The 25,989-nt window shown below is 43.1% G+C and overlaps 1 protein-coding gene across 5 annotated transcripts in view; it reads left to right on the forward strand.

The window, feature by feature from the left end:
* The window catches only part of smarca2 (SWI/SNF related BAF chromatin remodeling complex subunit ATPase 2), a 188,643-nt gene that overhangs the window by 94,083 nt on the left and 68,571 nt on the right, over positions 1-25,989 (forward strand). For 3 of the 5 annotated variants that reach the window (XM_084308943.1, XM_084308938.1, XM_084308939.1), the window contains 5 exons: positions 7,784-7,947; positions 16,202-16,268; positions 16,394-16,504; positions 17,372-17,614; positions 21,218-21,331. In XM_084308943.1, the coding sequence (XP_084165069.1) occupies positions 7,784-7,947; positions 16,202-16,268; positions 16,394-16,504; positions 17,372-17,614; positions 21,218-21,331 (699 nt within the window). Of the gene's footprint in view, positions 1-7,783; positions 7,948-8,234; positions 8,255-16,201; positions 16,269-16,393; positions 16,505-17,371; positions 17,615-21,217; positions 21,332-21,690; positions 21,702-25,989 lie in introns of those variants that run through there. The other 2 variants (XM_084308940.1, XM_084308941.1) reach the window with 2 other exon arrangements.

Genomic DNA, 25,989 nt, shown 5'->3' on the forward strand with positions numbered 1-25,989 from the left:
AGGCGGAGAAAGAGAGCTGAGAGAGAGCTTCCAAGCTATGGGCCCAGAACTTAAGACCCACCTCGCTCCCTCTCAGATTGATTTCCAGTTTAACCCCCCGAATGCCCCTCACTTCGGGGGAACTTGGGAACGAGAAGTACGTTCAATAAAGACAGCCCTGTACGCCGTGCTTGGGGCCCAGACCGTGGCGGAAGAAGTCCTCACGACAGTCCTCACGGAGATCGAGGGAGTATTGAACTCAAAGCCCCTCGGTTACGTCTCAAGTGATGTAGCAGATGTCGACCCAGTCACCCCCAACACTCTCTTGATGGTGCGGCTGGACCCCGCGCTCCCACAGACAGTGTACAGACCTGAGGAAGCGAACGGCCGAAGAATGTGGCGGTACAGTCAAGTATTGGCTGACAAGTTTTGGAACAGTTTCCTCCTCCACTATCTACCGTCTCTACAGACCCGCCAGAAATGGGTAAAAGAAAGAGACAATTTGACGGAGGGCACAGTCGTCATGATTATCGACCAGTCACTACCCCGAGCTATGTGGCCGGCCGGCCGCGTAAGCAAAGTGATCACTGGTGCCGACGGAAAGGTCAGAGCGGCAGAAGTGCTCGTCCAGGGGCGGACATACACCCGACCCGTGGCGAGGCTGATAGAGTTGCCAAGGCTCCCCGACTCTCTTAATGACGACCATGACCCCCTGACTTTGTGAATTGCCCTACTCCTCACAACGGACATTGAGTAGTGGACAAGGCGGTTAATCTGTCTCTGCTTATCTAATTAGGTGCGGACTAATTAGGAGGCGGCTGTTACAAAGGGTCAGATTAAACCGAATATATATATTTATTACTTGAGATATATTGTATAGTATTTGTATATCGTCTGATATCCCTTGTATATTCTTTGTACATATACACGGAATATCCCTTTACCTAGTACAGGTCAGACCATAATATTCGTTCTCCTATTGGACAGCGACCCCCCTAGGCGCCACGGCCATACCCCCAATGTCTAGTTCAAAGTCACCGCTAAGACATGTCTCAACATGCCCAGGTTTGCGCAGTAATACGAGACAGAAATAAGGCTGGTACTAGATTATTCACCTTACGTATAAATACGGCGTAGGTGGATACAGATGCACTTAGTAACTAAAAGCAGAAGCCTTCACCACGATACAACGTGCTGTGAAGTGGGCCCGTTTTGCCCCGAAATAGAGCCTTGAGACCGCGTGCGAATTGATAGCTGAAGTGTCAGAGTTTAACGCTGTATCGTCGAGTTCGACCTATTCTATTATTAAGTAAGTCTATTATGTATAGTGTATCGTGCGGCTACCGTTCTACAGTGACCAGCATTACCAACGTTTCATCGTACCGAGCTAGTGTGCTTATCCAGGCTGGGCGGCCTAACCTTGTGCCGCCATCCGAGGAGCCCTAGATGAGAACCGTGTGGATATGTACACTGGATAACCTACACCGACGAATGCAGAGCCCTTTTCGGCTGGATTATATTGCTTTGGTCCTGTGGCTGCTGGAGCAGAGAACCGTCTACCCCCACTACCGTGTGGGATATACCCTGTGAGGAGCCCCGTCGAGCCCGCCTCTAGGACTCAGAGGCTGGCTAGCTTTCATCCATGCTGCAGTGCATACCGGAGTATAGCTGTTGCTTTGTCTAAGGATCAAGGGATTATTGCACCGTCTCCTGTACCTGGAGTCTCTTTATTCCTCGTTGATCCAGACTTTTGCTCCCGACAATTCCTCTCCCCTGCTGGCTTACAACCGGAGGGAACGCCCCTAGTATCTCCAGCTGACCTACGAGTGTACCTTATATAATTCTTATGCTACAGGTGGTATTAATTATCCCCATCGTAATATGCTCATGGACTTACGCTCTTGACCTATTCATGCACATTCTTCGCCTTACATGCGCGACTCTAATTCTCAATACTGTAAGATAATATTGATGCTCTTATAAATATTCCAAACAGGACTTTCTTTGTTAAGCCGTGTTATTGTGTGGGTGTTCATCACATATACCTGTGTACTGTATGGCCAGTAGTAAAGTACATAACTCAGTAGTGGTTTAATGATACCATACTTATTCAATACAGTCAGGGAATTGTACCCCTCAGTTACAGTGTTCAACTTCTGTTGCGTCCTAATTCTCCTAGCCAACAGTCTGGTCGCTTTTGGTCCCCCTTCATAGTACTTTTGTTTCATGAACCTCGCTTTCTTTTCTATTTCCGTCAATAATTCCCTATTTATCCTGGCCTTTACTTCTTTGATTTCTCCGAGCGTTTCCTGTTCTTTTGATATCTGGTGTCTCCCCTCTAGCTTCTTCAGCTTCCCTATCAGATTGTGATATGTCTCCGTTCTGGCCTTCTTCAGCATTGCTGTTTTTTCCATCAATTTCCCCCTTATCACCACCTTCAGTGTGTCCCATAGAATGTTAGGGTCTACCGCCCCGTTGTCATTTTCTTCCTTATACCTGGCTATCTCCTCCTTGATCTGACTCACCACCCCCTTGTTATTTAATATTCCTACATTTAGTCTCCAAATCGTGTTCCTCCATCTCCCTTCTAGATCTACTGTCAGATATATGGCACTGTGATCCGATATGTCCGCCACTCCTATACTGCTCTCCCGTGCCCTGTAACTGTCCCCCGTCGTCATCAAAAAGTAGTCTATTCTCGCATATGTCACGTGTGGGTGTGAGTAATGTGTGTATTCCCTGTCCATGGCGTGCATCCCCCTCCAAACATCTGTAATTCCCATTTCCGTCATCTGAATATTCATATATCTACTGATGGGTGCTCGTCCTTTTCTAGTACTCGTGGTGTCTAGGTCGTGATTCAGTACTACGTTAAAATCTCCTGTGCATATCAATATCCCTTCTAGTTCCATCACTATCATATCAAAAATGGTCTCATATAAATCCCTCTCACTCTCTGGGGGTGCATAAACATTCACTAACGTAACCATTTGGCCCTCCATTTTCCCCTTCACCAGAACAAACCTTCCCTCCTTGTCTCTTACTTCCTTGATCAATTCAAATTTGACTGTTTTTGATTAACGTGATTACTCCTCTCCTCGGGTTCTGTTTAAAGGAACTATAGTATGCATTTTCATATCCAAATCTCTTCAGTTTCTCATGATCCTGTGCTACTAGGCGGCACGTGGTGTAGTGGTTAACACTGTCGCCTCACAGCAAGAAGGTCCAGGGTTCGAATCCCGCTTGGGGACCAGGTTTCCATGATGCCAGTTACCCAGGTGGGGTATCTCCCAGGCCTTTCTGTGTGGAGTTTGCATGTTCTCCCCGTGCTCGCAAGGGTTTCCCCCCCCGATAAGATAAACCCAATGGAAAAACATGCACAACAACAAGATCGCTAACGCTGTGGCGTCCTTGACGAAGACGGACAGGAGCACTTGGATTGGTCCCCTGGCGCGGCTCACGTCGCGCCTGTCTGCTCCCGGCTGCCCTTGGGGGGGAAGGACGACGGGATGGGTTAATCGCAGATACGCATTGTATGCATGGTTCGCATGTGTGCCAAATGATGACCTCGGAGCAGGTCCTAAATTATTATTATTATTATTACTAAATGTGTCTCCTGCAGAAAAATCACTTCCATCTCACTTTTTTTACATTTCAACATCACTTTGTTCCTCTTTATAGCATTATTCATTCCATTAACGTTTAACGACATCATTTTTATACCTTTAACCATTGTCATCTTTCTTCTTCTTTCGTCTGTCAGTCCCCCCCATGTCACATTCATTCCCCCCTCCGGTTGGAGCCTCCGCTCTCTTCACCGAATACATATAATGATTAACATAAATAAAAAACATAAACTTTACATTAAGTGCTCCCAAGGCGTTCGGGGGGTCCCTGTGTCCCCCCCTGTCCCCTGCTGGTGGGTGAGGGGTAATTGCTCTCCTAGCGAGAGGCCCCCTCCTGACGGCTTGGGGGTTTGAAACCCTTACCCCCAATCGCTCGTCATATTTGTCCAGCTTTCTTACTGTTTTTTTTTTGCTGTTGAGCTCCTGGTCAAAAGCGCTCTGTCCTTCCTTCTGACCAAAGACCCTCTTTTCCTAGGTCCCTCTCAATGTGACTCATATGTTTCAATGTCCCTCCTTCCTCCCATACCCGTGTGCGGTGTCTCCTGTGTACCCCTTTTTACTTTCTTTTCCTCCCCTCTATTTTCTATCTGATGTCCATTTATCCCCTTAATCCCTCCCAACTGTGTTACTCGCAGCGTGTGTCTATGTATTTGTTTCAGTATGTTCTGTGTCTCGTCTATCAAACCTAGTTATATTTCCATTTATTTCCTCCATCAGCTTGTGTATTATGTGTCCATGTATACGTTGTGTTCATTTCTATATCCTGCCTCTACCTGAGAATGTGTGTTTATGCATATGTTATTTCAGTTTCTATATTTTGTCTCTATTTGAATAGTTTTTTCAATCTCTTGTGCATGTACTCATCCGTTCGCCTCCTCCCGCCTCCTCTCCCCTCCTTCTCCGTCTCTGGCCTCCTCGTCCGTCTCCGCCCTCGTTCTGTCACGTTTCACCTCGGCCTTCTCCTCTCTCCTCCCTCCTCTCCCTGCTTTCGGTCTCCTACTCTGGTCCATCTGCGTGCCCCCTCCAATCTCTGCTGCAGGCTCCGCGTCTGGTCCTCCTGGCTCCTTCCTTCTCCGTCCTCTGCCATCTGCATCCCCCGTCGTCTCATCTCCTGCGTCGCCTCTCGTGCCGTCGCATACGTCACCGTCCCTTCCTCCCAGTGAATCCTTAGCGAGGTCATGGGTGACTGGAATCTCATTCCGTTTTCTTTCAGAGTTTTCTTCAGTCCCGCGTAGGACCTGCGTGTTATTGCTACCGCTGTCGAGTAATCGTGATCAAACGATAGTCTTTTCCCTTCGATTTCAATCTTCTTGGTCCACGCGGTTCTGAGTATCAATTCCTTAATCTCAAATCTCAGAAAGTTAATAATCACCGCTCTCGGAGGTCTGTCCGGTTTCGGTCTCGGAGCCAACGCCCTGTGGGCCCTCTGAATCTCCATTTTTTCCAGTCCCGTCTCCTTCAATTGCTCCTTGATAAGCTTTTCTACATAATGGGTCACCGATTCCCCTTCGACTCCTTCTTTCAATCCCCATATTCTGATGTTATTTCTCCGTGACCTCCCCTCCATGTCCGACATCTTTGTCTCCATCTGTTCTTGTTTCTGAATCGCACATGTTAATACCTCGTGTATCTCTGTGTTCCATTCCTCCGCTTGTGCCGTCCTAGTCTGTAACTCGGTCACGTTTCTGTCCTGTTCCGCCATCTTCTCCTCCACCCTTTTGAGTTCTGTATTCATTTCACCTCTGAAGTCCTCCTGTTCCTTCCTCAATTCCTCCCGTAGCTTCCCAATATCATTCCTTATCGTGTCCGTGTTCAGTTTTATCGCCGCTGTTATGTTCTCCAGTATCCCGGCCTGCATGACCACGGCCCATCCTGGCATTCCTGTGTCTGCCTCAGTGGGACCTCCCCCTTCTTCCGCCTGTCTCTTCTCGGCTTCGCTTCGGGGACTCTGTTTCTTCAAATTCTCTTCTTCTCGTGTGTTCTCCATTTCTCTTTCCTTCACAATCGTTGTCTCCTCCTTACTTCTCGTGTGCATTTTAATTTTTAATCACTTTTCGGGTCCTTTTTTATCCGTTTTTTCGCTCATTTGACCAGGAGCTCTATCGCACGTGTGTTACCCGTCTGCTCTCATACCGGAAGTCCCTACTCAGAGGTTTTTTATGGTGGAGCTCTGGGATACATGACGAGTATCAAAGTTGAGGGAGATGTCCTGAAACAGGCCTCTGTGGTTTGGGGGGCCAACAATTAACATCTCAGTTGTATCTGCATTAAGGAGTAGAAAGTTTTGCGACATCCACTTTTTGACGGCAAGCAAGCAGGCCTCAAGGTTTTGTAATTGGGCGGAATCATTTGGCTTAATAGGTAAATATAATCAATCAATCACATCAATCCCCACCACATCCCCATCCAAGACACCCCCCCCGATAAAGCATGTCATGACCGAAGGGAAACACAAACAGCCCGCGTGCCACTCACACCACCACGCCCCATCTCCACACATTTGCACATTCACATTTACATACATTTACATCTAAATGTATTTTGACAGTGTAAATCGCCAGCTATGCCTGACATATGACCAGTGGAACGTCACGTAGCCTAACCTAAACAGTAGGCTAGCCTTCCCATCTGATCAAACTCAAAATGAGCTTAGGCAGTCCATGATGCAGCTGCTGTACAGTTTGGATAGAAATGCTGATGTGTAAATAAATACATGTTGTATTTGTACACAAAAGGGAAAAAAATAATAGGAATAAGAATACAATTTAAATACACATTCTAAAATATGTATATACATTCAAAAATTCTGAAATATACAGTCCGACAATAATACAGTATATACAATAATTTGTTCAACTTGCCTCTTTAAACGACCAGGCAGCTGACTAGTGGCCACACCATTCTATCCATAAACGACTGCAAAATTTACTTATTTTTAATGTTTTTAATATTGTTTTGCACATCAAAACGATGACACGGCTGTCAGCTCGCTCACAAAAGAAAAATAAATGGAATTGGACATTTCTATCTCAACTGACGACCATTTGTTTGAAGGTTTTCTTCCCCATAGACCGCAATGTAATCTCACTCTAGGAATCCGATGATTTTTTAGCTTTTTTCCCCTTCTGTTCCGATCGCCACCGACGCCACAATTGTCGAAGGAATGCCACAATATCGCACACAACCCTTCGCCTACTCGTTTAAGTGCTCACGTGCACGTCACAACGCTTCATCTCGTATAGTTTTCTTTTAATCAACGTGACAATGCAGTCATGCATCTGTCTCCATAGACATGCATTGGATGGAAAGTGCAAGTCATTATGATTGCATCACCTGTGTGGCTCATGGCTCATGATTCGTTCAGCCTAACAGCTGTGAGGCTCATGGCTCATAGCTCAGCTGACCTGCCAATGACTTCATCCACTTAACCCTTCATTGCCCTCTGTGTTGCAGTACTGAATTGCTGGACAGCGCCCTCTGTCTTGCGGGTTGTGTCATTGTACTCAGTAGGGATATCCTCTTTCATTGGTCGATGTTGACCACCTTTCATTGGTCGATGTTGACCACTCCCCCGATCATTAGACCACGCCCACTTACGCCACACCCCCTCAGTGTATCTCTTGAACCGTTTGTCGTAGAGACTTGCGGGTTGTTCCATTGTACTCGGTAGGGATATCCTCTTCCATTGGTCGATGTTGACCACTCCCCCGATCATTAGACCACGCCCCCTTAGGCCACACCCCCTCAGTGTATCTCTTGAACCGTTTGTCGTAGAGACTTGCGGATTGTGCCATTGTACTCGGTAGGGATATCCTCTTTCATTGGTCGATGTTGACCACTCCCCCGATCATTAGACCACGCCCCCTAGGCCACACCCCCTTAGTCCTGAACAAGTCGGAAAAGTCCGAAAAATGTCTAAAACTCGGAAAAGTCCGAAAACTCGGAAAAATTCGAAAACTCGGAAAAATCCGAAAACTTGGAAAAATCCGAAAACTCGTATTTTTCCGTTTGTATCCTTTGAACCGTTTCTCATAGAGACTCGCGAGAGACCCTCTCCCGTTGGCCGGCGGTGCACAGGCGTCACCCACACTTTCACAATTTCCCCCGCGCGGAATTGTCTAGTTATTATTACAATGTATATTTTTCTCAACCTCTTATGTGTCTCTCATACTGTGCAGGTCCAGGGCTTGGAGTGGATGGTGTCCCTGTATAACAACAACCTGAACGGGATCCTGGCTGACGAGATGGGCCTGGGCAAGACCATCCAGACCATCGCCCTCATCACCTACCTGATGGAACACAAGAGGCTGAATGGGCCCTATCTCATCATCGTCCCACTCTCGTCAGTAAAAACCCCATGCCCTATCTCATCATCGTCCCACTCTTGTCAGTAAAAACCCCATGCCCTATCTCATCATCGTCCCACTCTCGTCAGTAAAATCCTATGCCCTATCTCATCATCGTCCCACTGTCGTCAGTAAAAACCCCATGCCCTATCTCATCATCGTCCCACTCTCGTCAGTAAAAACCCCATGCCCTATCTCATCATCGTCCCACTCTCGTCAGTAAAAACCCCATGCCCTATCTCATCATCGTCCCACTGTCGTCAGTAAAAACCCCATGCCCTATCTCATCATCGTCCCACTCTCGTCAGTAAAACCCCATTCTGTATGGCACCTCAGGCATTCATATGATAATCACATCTTGTAAGCTCCAAGAGAATTCCATAAACTGTAGCTCATAGTGAACTATTACCAACCCGTACCTTTACTTATAATTTGGCAATCACAATCCAGCGTAGCCAAATTTCATTAGGATAACAACCACTCAGAGAGGCTTTCTGATGGCAGCAGGGGAGGAAATTAGGCCACTTTACTCGCCAAATGCGAGTATTTTTTACGTTTGGCGAGTGATTCATGAAGACCACTCGCCACTCTGGCGAGTATACAAAAAAATAAAACATTCTGCAATCACTGGACTGGCAAACGGTGCGCGTCTTCTGAGTGTTCGCTTTAGTTGACAGACAGTGCCACGAGAGCACTGCACAAGACCACCCGCGGACATATAATGTTTAATAAACGTTTGCGCAGTACTGGCCAACCCGCGGACATATAATAATAAAAGTCCCGCGGTACTACTAGGCTAGCCATCAGGAGCACTCGCAAACAGATAACGTTAAACACAGCAGAATATGGAAAACAGACAGACTGACCAACGGGGAACTGCATCCAACCCTAGTACAACCATCGAGTATAAGTTACTAAGGACACATTTAAATCAGAGGTGTAATGTTGTCTACTAGAACTGTATACAGTGGTTAGCTTCTAGTTAGCGTTATATAGCTGCTTGCTAGCTAACGTTAGCCCCGTGTGCTCAAAGCAGCCAGCTAGGTGTATCTGTTATGACTATAATGTTTCCGAAAAAGCACCGGACTACGACGTAAGGTTAGACATTTTATTTCATGCTCAAAAGCCTCTGGCTTGCACATCGCAGTCACGAAAGGGGCTAGCTCAACCAGTGCACTGTGTGCACAACCATAGATATCTATGTGCACAACGTCAACAGCACACCAACCCAACTGACGTTACCACAACACTTGACGGTACTTTCACAGCACTGTCGTAAGACCACCGTGCTGTCTTAAAGGCACAGTGTGCCTACCCAGATGCATACACAACATTGACGCGGCTTGACATACAAAGAAGTAATTATCACAATTAGCGATTTTTTTTGTCTGGTAAAAAATCTGTTTGTCTGGTAAAAAAAATCAGATACTCGCCAGTTGGCTGGTAAGCCAAAAAGTTAGTTTCCTCCCCTGGATGGCAGGTTTCATTATTACGCTCCCATGCCAATTCAACAGTCTAGTTCAGCTTATTTCAAGTTGAACCTGAAAGCTTTTGAAATGTCTCTGATGACATTATGAAGCACATGATTAAAGATCCCATATTATGAAAAACTCACTTTCAGTGCTTGTGGTCTCTGATGGGCCTATTAACACATAAACTGTGAAATAAGACAACCCAGTCAGATTTAGCACGCAACCCATATTCAGAAATTGTGCCTTTAAGGAGCCGTTTGGCCTTCCGTCTGTGATGTCACACCAAAAAGCTCATTGCAATGCACAGTCCTCGACTCGTTTGTGCATGTCAGGGGGTCCGCGGATCCTTACGTTAAAAAGTCTTAAATTAGTTTATCAACAATTAAGGCCTTAATTTGTCTTAACATTTCTTAAATCCATCTTTCAGAGGTCTTAAAAATGCCATAGACAGGAAAGATAAAATCATGCATCATTGCATCATGGTTGGTCCCAGTCAAAGACCATTACGAGGCCCGCTGCAAAAAAAATTGATTTTAAACTGGGGACGATGGGAGTGAAAGCAGTCGAGTCGCACATGCTGAGCGCTAAGCATGAGAGACATGAGAGAGTGAAGAGTGGAGAGAGAGACAGAGAGAGAGAGGGACGGCAGTCTGCCAGCGAGGTGACTTCTGACATGAGATGATGAGAGAGAGAAGAGTGGAGAGAGAGAGGGACAGCAGTCTGCCAGCGAGGTGACTTCTGACATTAGATGATGAGAGAGAGAAGAGTGGAGAGAGAGAGGGACGGCAGTCTGCCAGCGAGGTGACTTCTGACATGAGATGATGAGAGAGAGAAGAGTGGAGAGAGAGAGGGACAGCAGTCTGCCAGCGAGGTGACTTCTGACATGAGATGATGAGAGCGAAGAGTGGAGAGAGAGAGGGACGGCAGTCTGCCAGCGAGGTGACTTCTGACATTAGATGATGAGAGAGAGAAGAGTGGAGAGAGAGAGGGACGGCAGTCTGCCAGCGAGGTGACTTCTGACATGAGATGATGAGAGAGAGAAGAGTGGAGAGAGAGAGGGACGGCAGTCTGCCAGCGAGGTGACTTCTGACATGAGATGATGAGAGAGAGAAGAGTGGAGAGAGAGAGGGACGGCAGTCTGCCAGCGAGGTGACTTCTGACATGAGAGAGAGAGAGAGAGAGAGAGGGACGGCAGTCTGCCAGCGAGGTGACTTCTGACATGAGAGAGAGAGGGACGGCAGTCTGCCAGCGAGGTGACTTCTGACATGAGATGATGAGAGCAGGGTTTCCGTTAGAAAAAATTGTTGCCGGTCTCCGTGACCTGCAAGATTTCAACTACCGGACAAATGAGATTAATTCCGGTCATAGTTTATTGAGCTTTAAAACAATTGATAGGCAGGCTCATGTCATCCTCAAGGCATGTAGATTTATAATATTATTACTTAAAACTAGGCTACTTTTGCGTATACAGTCATTAATATATTCCAAATAAAATAAGTCCCTCGATACTCCGTCTCCGTGCTGCTGCTGACTTGAAATAAAATAGACCGCGTATGTGGCAGTCGGTCCACACTAAACAGCAGTCTGTTATAATCACATTTTTATGAGCTAACGAATTCCGTTATATTGGACATTTGTATTAATTATATCAAGCGAAGAACTGAGAAAGCAGAGAGACTGCAACATTATCGTGGTTTGCGTGACTACTCTCTCCACCTCAATGTCACGCGGTCGAAAAGGGCGCTTGTCTATTGGACAGTGGAAATGTGTGTGTGGCTGCGATCCTGTGTGTGCGCGCGCGCGTGTGTGTGTGTCTGTGTGTGTACTGCGGAGCCCAGATCAGCGGAGCCGAGTTTTGACATGGCATTGATCCATTGTTCTATTGAAGCACATTACCTACCACCATCCTCTCGCTAAACAACTTGTAGACCACAGTGTTTTTATGAGTGCCCACAAGTAGCCGTTTTAATAATATAATAAGCCGCGCGCCTCGGTAATAATAATAAGCCGCGTTTTTTCTTCCTTCTTCCCAAGATGCACAGACATAGATAGATAGAGAGAGAGAGAGAGAGAGAGAGAGAGAGAGAGAGAGAGAGAGAGATAGATAGATAGAGAGATTAGATGCAGTGTGCTTGTTTTGCAGTGAGTGCTGCGAGCAGTAATAATAATAATCACTTCCTATATTTGGTTCGCGTTTGGTCCGATGAAGCGAACCGAGACCTACGTTTTTAAAGCTCTCGCTGACAACGTCGTTGTCATTATTAGAAGCAACGAGGAAACAAATGTAATGATCGTTTCGTTCATCGCATAGGCTATTTAATTTTAGCCTATTTTAATACAATTCAAATAATCAAATTGTGCTTAGACTCAGGGAATTATTTTCACCGGACATTAAGACCGGAGAAATTAAATATGTCGGACTTCAGGAGATTTTGCCGGACAAATACCGGTAATTACCGGCTAACGGAAACGCTGGATGAGAGAGAGAAGAGTGGAGAGAGAGAGGGACAGCAGTCTGCCAGCAAGGTGACTTCTGACATGAGATGATGAGAGAGAAGAGTGGAGAGAGAGAGAGACAGCAGTCTGCCAGCGAGGTGACTTCTGACATGAGATGATGAGAGAGAAGAGTGGAGAGAGAGGGACAGCGTTCTGCCAGCAAGGTGACTTCTGACATGAGATGATGAGAGAGAAAAGTGGAGAGAGAGAGAGGGACAGCGTTCTGCCAGCAAGGTGACTTCTGACATGAGATGATGAGAGAGAAGAGTGGAGAGAGAGAGGGACGGCAATCTGCCAGCGAGGTGACTTCTGACATGAGAGAGAGAAGACTGGAGAGAGAGAGAGAGAGAGGGAGAGAGACAGAGATAATTATGTTTGTCACATCCAATCCAGTTACTCCTTTATGTTTTAATAAACATCTTTGGACCAATGTGTCCCTAAACTTTTTTTGCCATTTTGTTATTGTGAAATTGGTATTAAATTTAATTCTGAGTGGCATTAAAAAGTATTAAAAAGCCTTAAATCTGACTGGGCTAAACCTGCAGATACCCTGGCATGTGAAAAAAGCAAATGTACAAAATGGCGACCTAGAATATATTTTGGTCTGAATTTCGTTCAATTGTTCACGCACAGTTCCAGCTCATTTGCATTCAAAGGTACAGACACAGAAAGAAAATATATAATAAATATAATCTTATAATATATAATAAAAAGCTGCACTAAGACAGAAAACTGCTATGTTTCGAGGCAGCAAAGGACGCGTCTGCTGCTGCTCCCTAGCTTGTGTGTGTGTAGTAGTAGCTCATGGGCAAGGTAATAACAATTCATGTAAAAACACACATGTTAACACTTTGGTTGCCTTGGGTTAAATTAATGATATACCATAGGTTGCCGGCTCTATTTGTCTATGGAGAAGTACCCCTTCTTTGCATGGCTATAACTTTTTAAATTCTATTGCTACATTGCCATTATTAGGGCCCATTCAAAGTCCTATATGTATTGTTCATTGTGTAGCAACGTTAAACTTTTTCATTCACATATTCATAGTAAAGTATGGTCTAATGTATAAGTATGTTTTCATCTCTTTCTGCAGCTTTCTCCAGAACGTGATCTATAGCCCCAAATGCATTATATTGATGATGCAATACAGTTTTATGGCAATCAGCGCGATATAAAAAATTCCAACTAGACGTACTTCTAGAAGTTACTACACGTCATCTGATGTTGACCGGATGGGCTAGGGGGCGTTTATAATTCCGTGGGCAGCGTTATACCAATCATCTAATGTGGGTCAAATGTTGATAATAGCAGTTAGTATCGAAGACGGTAACGTTACACGCTGAAACTCACCCCAGTCTCCGCGCGCCGTTGGGCGATCATCGTCGAGTTGAAATCTTATCATTATGGGATGTAAATTTACCCGGTCCATCTCCAGCTTGTATAATGGTATATACGTCCAAATCATGTTGTTTATCGAGTTATTGGCAATCGATCGCTATGTAGTGTGACGAGCCAGAGTCGCGGGACCTATAGCGAGCGCCGGAAGTACTACGGTCGTCTAGGACAACCTCTATTCAACATCCTGTTTGGCGATTGCGCCGATCGGCCACCAGATGGCGCTCAGTGGGTCCTGCTGGTGGATCTCAGGCCAGCGGAGGGGACATTATGAATCCGATCGCAGATTTTTGAAATATTGATATAAGGACGCTGTACAGCGTCCCCCGGCAACTTGAGCATGGCCAGCAATGACGTGAAAAGACGTTTCATGGCAGTCAAAGTGTTAACTTTATCTCAATTACAAGCAATCTAGACAGCGTATGGTTCATATTTGCCATTTACCTCTGCTAGATCACATTTATAAAACATTTCTGATAAAATGTGATGTCTAAACGAAAAGAAAAGAGTCATTATAATCAAGACATGAATGGAATGAATCATGTTTTTCGTGAAAAATATAAATGAAACAAGGTGGAGGCAGACAGTGAAGGAACACAGTGAACCTTTTGGTTATATTCTTACCATGTTTACGGTACTTGTTTTCACCTACAATTTCCAGACCCAAACACCACGTATGTAATATAAATGTGTAGGGGGGGGGGGGGGGGGGGGGGGGCACAGTGTGCACTCAATGAAAACGGGTTCTTTTATATGTTCTTCACAGAAAACGAGCCAAGACCAATGAATCTCTTTTAGTAAACATTGAAAACAGGCCCCACAGAGCCTGACGCCACAGAGGGCTGAAACAGTAGCTCAGATAATCAGCCCACGCAGCGGGAGGCAGAGCCAGCCAGCTGGAAGCTATTACCCCACACTCTTACAAACACACACGGCTCAGGAGGCAGAGCGCTCGTCTGGTGATCGGAAGGTTCCCGGTTCGATTCCCTCTCGGGCAGCGTGTCGAAGTGTCCTTGAGCAAGACACTTAACCCCTAATTGCTCCCGATGAGCAGGTTGGCATTGGATGCCTCCACCATCGGTGTGTGAGTGAACGGGTGAATGTGAGGAAACAAATTGTAAAGCGCTTTGAATTAAAGCACTATATAAATGCACCATTTACCATTTATGCCACAGACAGGCCTAATAACCACCCAGACAGGCCTGATAACGATCAGGGGTCATAACATTGTAGATACAAAATACAGTCGTATGTACGGTAGTACTATGGGTTGAACTATAGGTGGCAGCAATACACCTCAATACGGCAGGAGTCCAATGCAAAAGAGTTCCACGGTGGAGAGTGTGAACCTCTGCGCGTGTTACACTCTCCCAGGAAAGCTCCTCGCTGTCAGGTGAAAAGAAGCGGCTGGCGACTCCACATGTATCGGAGGAGACTCCAGACCGACAGAGGGTAGTGCAACAACCAGGACTGTGACACACGAGGCGAATTGGCATAACGACTAAATTGGGGAGAAAACGGGAGGGGAAAAAAAATTATATATATAGCTATTATTGACTATTATTATTGATTATAAAAATTGTAAAAAAAAAAAAGTGTAGGGCCGACCCAAATGCTTCAAACAAACTTCAGTTGTTGCCATGATAAAACAAAAATGATTGATTATATCAATAATCTTTTTTTACCCCTCCAAAAATAAGAATTTGCCCAAAAAAAGAAATGTGCTTATTGTAATAATAATAATGCAAAATGTTTCATTATGAATCAGCATTCATAAATTCTTCTCAAACAAGGATATTTCGAACTTCTAACCTATTTACTGTAGCTCTCGTCTGCCTTGCAACTCTCAATGAGGCTATGTGTTTTGTCCCGTATGTGATTGTGCCTTGCGGTCTGCACACAGGGGATATCTCACTTAGGCAGAGTGTAGGCTAATTTATTTGAATCTGTGTGTCTGTTCTGCTTCTGGCGAGGGTGGATTTATTTGAATCTGCGTGCAGCACAGACCTTTTATGTTGCTCTTCCCCTCCATTCCTGTTACATTGCTCAATGGACTCTGTGGAATTCTGAGCATGATGCCTGTTAGACAAATGTGTAGATGTGGTCTGTCTGACTCATCAGAACCTCAATTCAAACTGACTTAGAAGTGTCCAGACTTGCCACTTAATGCATTCCGGATGTGATCAAATGATAGAATGATATTGAATAGTACATTATATTATATTTAGGGCTGTCAAAGTTAATGCTTTAACTTTGGAGATTAATTTAAATTATTTAAAGCATTAAAATAAATTAATCTAGATTAATCTATGGAGTGAAAAATCTTCAACGTTCTGAACTTTCAGCAGTATATTTGCTTGTTCTTTTTTTGCATCGACTCATGCACCTTTTTGAAAATCATCTGACATGAAGATGGAACACATTTTTGTTGTTAATATGATTTATATTACTGGTAGTTCATACAAGACATTATCGTCCTCTAAGCCAACCTGCACTTTAACATAGGCCCGGGTTGTTTTTATTTCTGTTAGTGCTGCAGATATAAGAAAGAGGTCTAGCTGAGTCAATGTTGATGGTTTTGTTGAACATTTGTATTTCACAGGAGAGAAACTGTATTCAAAGAAAGCTATTAAAATAGTCTTTGAATCTAAATATACTTTTTTTGTGTTGATTTTACATTAATTCCATGATTTTACTCAAGTAAATATCTGTTACAAGCTTCGGTCTTAAGTAGAAAAATGCTATTTTTAATCTAGATTAATTACAGAAAATTGTGAGATTAATTAGTTACCGGTAATTTTTTTTAATCTATTGACAGCACTAATTATATTATATACATAGTCTTCTCCTAGACATGTACTAAATCTTTTACCTTTTCTTCTTCCAGGACTTTGTCCAACTGGGTTTATGAGCTTGATAAGTGGTCACCCTCTGTGGTCAAAATATCCTACAAGGTGAGCTACATCTCTTTTTTTGGTATTGTAGATTTATATTTTATTTTACTCACTTCATTCTGATTTGATGGCGACCTTACTTCAGATAGAATCTGACTTTCGTTTGTTTTTGTCTGGTGTGAAAGGGCACTCCTGGCTTGCGGCGCAACCTGGTACCTCAGCTTCGCAGTGGGAAGTTCAATGTTCTGCTCACCACCTACGAATACATTATCAAGGACAAGCAAATACTGGCCAAGGTAAAAAAAAAAATATCTATATATATATTTAAATCAAAGCTCCTTCTTGTACTCAACGTTGTCTTCAGGTTAGATTACTTTTTTCATATTTTGGCTGATTATCATATTAACGCAATCACAGTCTCTTGTCACACACAACATCTATACACACATGTATTTATCATAAATGTTTTTATAGATACACTTGTTGAAAAAGACTCTAGGAGTCAGAACCATTTCAGTTCCAAATTAGAGTGTAGAAAGCTTGATGTTTAGGAGATGCAAGTTTCAGGTTTTTGGAATATGATTTTGGCATATTATTTCAGGGTCCCAAATCTATGGAAATATTCATTCACAAGAATAGCAATAGAACAGCGGACACACTTCTGCGGACTGCAGTCTATGGACCATACAGAGTAATGCCTCCTTCCCTCTGTCTTATCTGCATCAATTGCTTTGAGTCTTTAGCAACTATTTTTAAACAGTCAGTGTTTTGTCAAAAGGGACAGTAAAAGTATTACGATTGTATTTCTCAAAATAAACATAATTTCTATACAGCATAAAGTTTATGAAGCGCCGCTGAACTGTGTCTGACAATTTTTCCAAGAGCGCAATATTGATTCTGTAAATCAGCAGAAGTTATGTTTTTCAATCAAGTTTTTGAACTCCCATGTGGGAGATCCTGGTTCGACTCCAGCTTGGGTACACATACACATTTTATGACTAGCATAATATTATTACACATGGGATTAAATGAAAGAAAAAAAATTTAAGAAACAGATCTGAGTCAGAAAATAAATTCGATTCTGTCTGCCGTGTGAATAGTGTGGCCTAAAAGTCTCCTTACCTGCCCGTAGTTCTAGCGTTAAGACTTTCCTCCGCTCTCAGATCCGTTGGAAGTACATGATCGTGGATGAGGGCCACCGCATGAAGAACCACCACTGCAAGCTGACGCAGGTGCTGAACACCCACTACATAGCCCCGCGCCGCCTGCTCCTCACGGGCACGCCGCTGCAGAACAAGCTGCCCGAGCTGTGGGCACTGCTCAACTTCCTGCTGCCCACCATCTTCAAGAGCTGCAACACCTTCGAGCAGTGGTTCAATGCCCCGTTCGCCATGACAGGGGAGCGGGTGAGAACGGATATTGTTTAGAAGGTTCTAGCGGTTGTTAAAGGCCAAACTTAAACACATGAGTAGCCTGTTAGCCCCGCCAGAAATAAGAAATGGCAATGAAGATGTGTTTCCCCACATCTTCATTGCCATTTCCCTTAAAGGAAAACTCCAACACTTTGGGAAATTATCTTATTTGGCATCTACCCTGGAGTTGGACAAGAAGATACATACCCTTTTTATTCTCTGTGCATGCAGTAGGAGTAGGAAGACACGCACCGTTAGCCTAGCTTAGCGTCAGTCACTGGAAGTAGGTAATAAATAGTAGTAAATTTATATCTTCTTGTCTAACTCCAGGGTAGATGGCAAATAAGCTAATTTCCCAAAATGTTGGAGTTTTCCTTTAACCTCTTAACAGGTATATGTCCCGTTTTGCACTTTACGCGCAAGTCACGGCACTTTGCGAGTGTCTACCAACTCGGGGCTGCATTTTTCGCCGAACATATAATATACTGTTCGAAACATCTATTTGCCGCCGTTCGAAGCTCGAACGCCACCTCACTCGACCAATTCCGTGCCTCGGTTCTCGAGTTACATGACGATATGTCAGGCGAGCGTCTTTTTACATGGCGTGCGTTATGATGACCACGCCGGACTGTATACGCTCCAGAACTGACCAATCACTGCTGTTCAACTCAAGTTCAAACCTGTTACTCTATTTCATTAGCACTAAAAGTGATTATCAGAATGTTATCTTTCAAAAGAGACCAGGCTCATGCATGTGCTATAAGTATAAAGCTAAGCTTTGCAAAAAAAGTATGCAGTCCTCAAGTTCAAGAGAAAAAAAAGGCCACTTTTCTGCCTGCCTGTTGACACATTAACTGCCACGGAGTTTGCCCGTCTCATACCATTCTCTGCCACCACTCTAAGCCTATGGAGATGTTCACCTTCTTTGCAGGGCTATAACTTTTTAAATTGTATTGCTAAATTGACATTACTATGGCCCATTCAACATCGATTATCTATCGTTCAGGATGTAGGAACGTTATACTTTCTCATTCATAGATTCATACGAAAATACCGTCTAGAATATAAATATGTTTTTATCGTTTTCTGCAGTAATTCCTAGAACGTGAGTTATAGGCATAAATGCATATATAGATTATCAACTGCCGTTTGTTGCCGATACACGCTATATTCAAAATCTCAACTGTACATGATCCTAAACGTTATGACTCATCATGCGCGGATGAACGGGGGGGGGGGGGGGGGGGGTCGTTTATAATTCCGTGATCGTCAGTAAATGCTTTATGTAGTATGGGTGATATATTGATCAGAGCAGTTTGCATTAATAATAATAAACATTCACGCTGAAAGTAACGTTACTGTCCTCTTACCGTTCGCCAATGAGACTGGAGGAAAAATATCCCACTTATTTGATGGCGATCTACTAGATCCATTTCCGGTTTGTATAATAATAATAAACGCCCAAATCATATCGATTATTGAGTTATGGCAGCGATCCATATACACGGATGTGTGTCTAGAGTCCCGCAACAATATGTGAGTGCCGGACGCATTTCCCAGATGCACAGAGATCACCAGAGATCCATTTCCGGTTGTAACTCGCCAATCATCGACCAGGCGGCAGTATTGAAGCGTTGCAGAGTTGTGCAGGCTCCCACTGTATCAGCCGAGGCTGGGTGAGGGAATTATGAATACCATGGCGAAAAAATGAAATATGATATCAATAACGTCGTACACCGTGGTTTGGCAGAATTAGCATGATTTTGAAACACGTTGTATGACGTTATTGGCGCCCAATGTGTTAAGAGGTTAACCATGTTCAGTTTCACTTTATTCATTTTAATAATGGTATCTTAGTATTATTACCTTAAAAAACTTAGACCAGTCCTGAGAAAATGGATAACCTTTATGAGGAGATTAATTATTTTAAGTTGGTGTTTCTAACACTACACAGGTTTTATGATGAGATGCAAAGCTTTTTAAATGTATAAATAATATATACTTGACATACCGTACTTTTCGCACTATAAGCCGCACCTGAATATAAGCCGCAGCAGCTAAATTGAATGATGTGTACATATATAAGCCGCACTGGACTATAAGCCGCAGGTGTTTTAATGTTTAATTACCATATGTAATTAGCATTGGGACACAATACTGTCGGAAAAATAACAAGAATTAACTCATTTACAAGTTGTATTAAGTTTAGCAAATAAAGGAACAGATAAATAACATTTCAATGCAGTCAAAAAAGCAATATTTAGATTTTTACATTTTCGGGTTTGGTCACGTCGAGTCACATATAAGCCGCACCGTTATATAAGCCGCAGGGTCGAAAAATGGGGGGGAAAGCCGCGGCTTATAGTCCGAAAAGTACGGTAAGCACTTTTGTTTTGTCTGAAACTGAACAAGGTTAACACTTTCAGTGCCACGAGGTGGCGCCAGAGTTAGCGCTTGAATGCCACCATCGGCGCCAATGTTACGCTTAATATCGCCTAATCTATGTTTTAAATTATGGCTATGTGTCTAATCTGCCCGTCGCTGATCAAAGAATCCTTTGCCAGTCAGTGCTGTCAAGGCAGATTGGTTTTTTATCGCTTCATTTCCGTTTGAGAGCATTTTGAAAAGCACCCGTTTTGAGGTAAAAAATGATAATCGTCTTTTACTGGAATATTCCAGAACGTTGATATTTGTCAGCCTATTTATGAATCGTTTTCAAATAAACGCTAGATGATCAATATTATACGTGCACGCACGCACATTCGAGCCGCGCACGGATAATCGCCGTGTTCATTTCCTCTTGGATTTTTACAGTGAAACCGATAGAGGACATTTCACAAAACGGCTTATATCTTCATCAAAATGAGTCTGATTATCCTAACACTGATAACATAGATTCCTTACCTGACATCAGATGGTATCCAACTGGTATATTCCAATTCCTGATCACCATTCGAAAAAAATCGATAAGTGTATAGATCCAACGTGATACAGTAGAACACATGATTCCGCGGGGCGCAGAGGCTCCAGAATGAACTGTGGTAAGCCCGGCTGCATCAGTGGACTGGAAAATGTGGAGTACAGGATTTTTTTCCCCATCCATTTTCATTGAGTCCATTCCAAAATCCCTTATGTCATCTGGGAGACGATAGGGGGCGCTTTTTTCCACATCTGATCGCCGGCGGCGCTCGGGTAGACTAGGGTAGGCTTGCGTGATGCAATATGATTTCAGATCGCTAAAAAAAAATCAGAGAAATCTCGTGAGTGGCTTTCAACGAGATATTAATAATTCCGAGAAAACTCGTGAGTGGCATAGAAAGTGTTAAGAGAAATCCCTCACCCGAATCTTGTACTTGTTCCGTCTCTTTTGGGGCTACAGGGTGAATCCATGGCATCCAGAGAAATTAATAATTTTATTTTTCAAGTACTCGATTACTCGTTGTTGATGCGTTGAGAGTACTCGACTACTAAATGTGCCATCCCTACTCCACATGTAGTATCATATGTGAATTTCCAATCCCTGCCGAAGTGTCCTTGAGCAAAGCACTGGGATAAAAGTACCACGAATTAAGATATTTATCTCTTCCACTTGTGTAGGTGGACCTGAATGAAGAGGAGACCATTTTGATCATCCGGCGTTTGCATAAGGTGCTCCGCCCCTTCCTGCTACGCCGACTGAAGAAGGAGGTGGAGTCTCAGCTCCCAGAGAAGGTATCAGTACAAGTACAATGATGCTCTCCGCTCCCAGAGAAGGTATCCGTACAATTATAATTAGCGATGTCCGATATTATCGGCCTACCGATATTATCGGCCGATATCGGCATTAAAATGTGATATCGGAAAATAAGCAAGTAAGAACAAATTCTGATTTTATTTATTGTCAAAAGTATGCATAATGTTGTGTTAATTCCACAACAAGAGATATGTAATGTTAATTACCTGAAATTATTCCATTCTTTGGGGGGGGTAACCCTGCATATATCGGTATCGGAAATTAAGAGTTGGACAATATCGGTATATCGGTAAAAAAGCCAATATCGAGCATCCCTAATTATAATGATGCTCTCAGCTCCCAGAGAAGGTATCTGTAGAAGTACAATGATGCTCTCCACCTCCCAGAGTAGGTATCAGTACAATTATAATGATGCTCTCCGGGCTGGCAGGCAAGGTATCTGTAGAAGTACCACCCGCTCCCTCCGCTCTGGACACTCAAACATACTCCAACCCATACACAGGACTAGGGCTGACCTTCGAAGCTTTTTTTGGCAATCGAAGCTTCGGGGCCGAGCTTCGATTTTAATTCGAAGCTTTGAGAAAAATAAATTTTGTTTGGTAAACTTTGTTGTTTTTAAATGTGCTCTATAAATAAAGTGGATTGGATTAATTAATTAAGTAGCCCCTTTCGTGACTGTGACGCAGCCAACAAGGTTTCACTCGGCTGCGCTGCCTGGGTGCAGTGGGGCTGCTCTCACAGCCAACGACATGACATTACATAATTATGTTGCAACCTTCGTCTATCAAGCAAACAATTATATTATATTTAATTTATAATTTATAATTATATCAGACAATGCACCTACAAAAGCAGATGATTACAATTAAATTAGCCAACTTGGTAACACATTAGTCATAGCAGCATAGGCATAGCCTTATTAATGTTTTGTGTGGCGTCGCCGTCGTGTACAACGATACTTACGTTTTTTAGGTGATTTGACAAAGTTGTTGTAGAGTTGTGATATGCCATTTTCTTCTGGCATATCTGGCACTCTGCTTTTTGGGCATTGTCTTTGCATATTTTAAAGTGTAACCACACGTCTGATGACTTCTTCGTCGACATGTCTGCTGCACATGTCCTTGTTGTTTTCAACACAGATAATCTCCACGTGCTTGTTGTAGAGAGGTGGAGTCGAGGCGCCGCTTACTTTCGTTTCATTGGAATGGAGGCGGGAAGGCGCCGCTTACTTTCGTTTCATTGGAATGGAGGCTAGGGCTGCCGCGGTTACCGCATTATCGCGATATCGCCATCAAGTCACGCCCACCGCAGAGTCAAGCTGATTACCGCATCACCGGCTGTTTTTTATTTAATTTTTTATAATAATAATTATAGTTGTGTATAGCCTATTTTCTTCACGCCATGTGTTCGAAAGTTTCCACTCGCAGTTGCGCAGTTAACATTCTGATTGAACCCCAGAACTTGTTTTGCTGCTACGGAAAGTTTTCTCTTTGAATCTGCTAAAAACATGGATCTTGTAGCGAAACCCAATCGAAGGGCATTCGGATGCCGTAAATGCTGCCGTTTTGATCCCGACGGAGTGGTCACGGTTAGCGAGGACAGGTCAGTTCTGGTTCTGTTCTGGAGAAGTAGATATGCCATATTGTGTGTGTGTGTGTGCTGAGCGCAGTTGCTTTAGCTGGTGTTAATTAGCTGGTCACTGGGTTGAACAAACGATTCCATGACGTTATTATCTGTTATGCAGATAGATAGGACAGTCAATTCATTCCTAGTTGGTTATTGAACCAAGCGTTTGGTTAACGTTAGCTACCGCGAGTCGGACTCGCGACCAGCAGTTTCAAGAACAGGCTGAACAGCCAGCTGTTTTCAACCAATATTCCTGCTGCAAAGTCATTCTCTTTAATGACAAAAAATTATTTTAACAATTACCGGTACATAAAAAATTCGGTTACCGCAGCGGTTTCAATATATATATATATTTTAACTTCGATATGTTCGAAGCTCGTGCCATCAAACGAAGCTTCGAAGTATTTAAGACAGCCCTACACAGGACACACCATCGCACCATGGGTGACCGGGTCTACTGCTCAGCTGCTCCTCGGCTGTGGAATGCGCTCCCCGACCATCTGAGAGCACCACAGTCCGTTGAGGTTTTCAAAAGGGGCCTAAAAACATTTATTTTTAACAAGGCATTTGCCTGAATTGTTCTTTTTTATGAATTTTTATTTTGATCTGTATGTTTCTTCCATTTCATTGGTTGTTTTATTAATTTTAATTGTTTTTATTCATTTTAATTTTTTCTCTTTATCTCCTGTAGCACTTTGAGATTGTCACAAATATAAAGTGCGTTACAAATTGAATTTATAATTTTTACAATGATGCTCCCAGAGAAGGTATCTGTAGAAGTACAATGATGCTCTCCGGGTGGGAGAAGAAGAACATGTTGTTCTTTGGAGAATTAAATTGTACTTTAATTGTCTAGTGGCACATTGTAGGGATACATTGATGGATCCATAGGGCTTGTTGTTCTGTTTACTACTGTATATCTATAGATCCATAGAGCTTGTTCTGTTTACTACTGTATATCTATAGATCCATAGAGCTTGTTCTGTTTACTACTGTACATCAATATAGCTTGTTCTGTTTACTACTGTACATCTATATAGCTTGTTCTGTTTACTACTGTACATCCATCGATATTGTTCTGTTTACTACTGTATATCTATATAGCTTGTTGTTCTGTTTACTACTGTACATCTATAGATCTTGTTGTTCTGTTTACTACTGTATTAGGGCTGGGCGATATAACGATAACAATAAATATCGCGATATATTTTAATAATCGATATCGAATATCGAAATTAAAAAAAATTGAAAAATCGTTTTCTTTTTATTTAATTTTTTTTTGTGACCTGCAACAGGGCAGTTTTAAAACCAGAGACAGTGGACAGACTTGTCTTTCTTGCCTGCAACTTAAAGTAATGGCTTTGCTTGTCCAAATGACAATACTGACCAAATTGAGATTTATTTTTCTCTTGTCCATTTATTTTGTTTGCTTTCTAATTTAAAATACAGTTTGAAACCGTCTGTACACAGTAGGCTATGTGTGCTAGCAGAACTAGACTCCAGTCACGAGTCACAGTGCACATGTGCGGTGGTTTGTCCACCAAAAAAGCGTCAAAAGATCGAAAATAAACTAGCAGAGCCAGAACTGTTCAACTCCCCTGGAGCCACAGCCAGCAGAGAAGCCGGTTTACTTTCGCTTTTAAACCAGCTGCAGCCTGAGAACTGGAGTGTGAGGGGATGTAACACTAAAGATGGCGGCAATGACAAAGAATTGCTGCAAAATAAACATACATCTGTTGTTAAAAAAAATAAATAAAAAATTATATATATACTTATAACAATTCGATAATTATCGATATCGAGAAATATGATAACATTATCATATCGTTATTGTGATATGATTTTTTTCCACATCGCCCAGCCCTATACTGTATCTATAGATCTTGTTCTGTTTACTGTATATCTATATAGCTTGTTGTTCTGTTTACTACTGTACATATATATATATCCATATATCTTGTTCTGTTTAAGGGCGGCTACGTGGCGTAGTGGGCAAGGCGCTCGCCACGAATGCGGAGACGCTGGGCTCGCCTGTTCGAGCCCAGCGCTCCACATTGCTTTCAGTTTAGCTGGTTGTTCATACTAATACACATTGGCCGTATTAGGGGGTGGGAAACTGATGGGTGGGGATCGGGCGTTGTGGACAGCGACTCCTACAGGTCGGTTGGTGCACCTGCGCAGTAGAATCAGGAAGTGTCGGGGGCAGCGTGAGCCTCCCACGCGTTACTCCTCGCCACTGAGAGATCGAGCTGCGCAGGTGAAAAGATGCGACTGCTGTTACCTCAAGTACCGGAGGGGACTTGTGCTATGTATGACTTAGTCCACATTGCAGCCGGCTTGTGGGAGGCAAGAAACAGCGTTCGTGACAGGGGAGGGTTGAATTGGATGATACGAAATTGGGATGGGAGAAAATATAGAAAATGGGAGAAAAAGTGGATAAAAAAAAGATCTTGTTCTGTTTACTACTGTACATGAATAGAGCTTGTTCTGTTTACTAATGTACATCTATAGATCCACAGAGCTTGTTCTTCTGTTTACTACTGTACATCTATAGATCCATAGAGCGTGTTGTTCTGTTTACAAATGTATATCTATAGGTCCATAGATCTTGTTGTTCTGTTTAATACTGTACATCAATATAGCTTGTTCTGTTTACTACTGTATTTCTATAGATCCATAAATCTTGTTGTGTTTACTGTACATCAATATAGCTTGTTGTTCTGTTTACTACTGTACATCTATAGATCCATATAGCTTGTTCTGTTTACTACTGTACATCTATAGATCCATATGGCTTGTTGTTCTGTTTACTACTGTACATCTATAGATTCATAGAGCTTGTTCTGTTTACTACTGTACATCAATATAGCTTTTTGTTCTGTTTACTACTGTACATCTATAGATCCATATAGCTTGTTCTGTTTACTACTGTACATCTATAGATCCATAGAGCTTGTCATGGTTCTGTTTACTACTGTACATCTATAGATCCATATAGCTTGTTCTGTTT

This window comes from Notolepis coatsorum (assembly GCF_963971535.1).
Source record: "Notolepis coatsorum genome assembly, chromosome: 2".
NCBI classification, from domain to species: Eukaryota; Metazoa; Chordata; class Actinopteri; order Aulopiformes; family Paralepididae; genus Notolepis; species Notolepis coatsorum.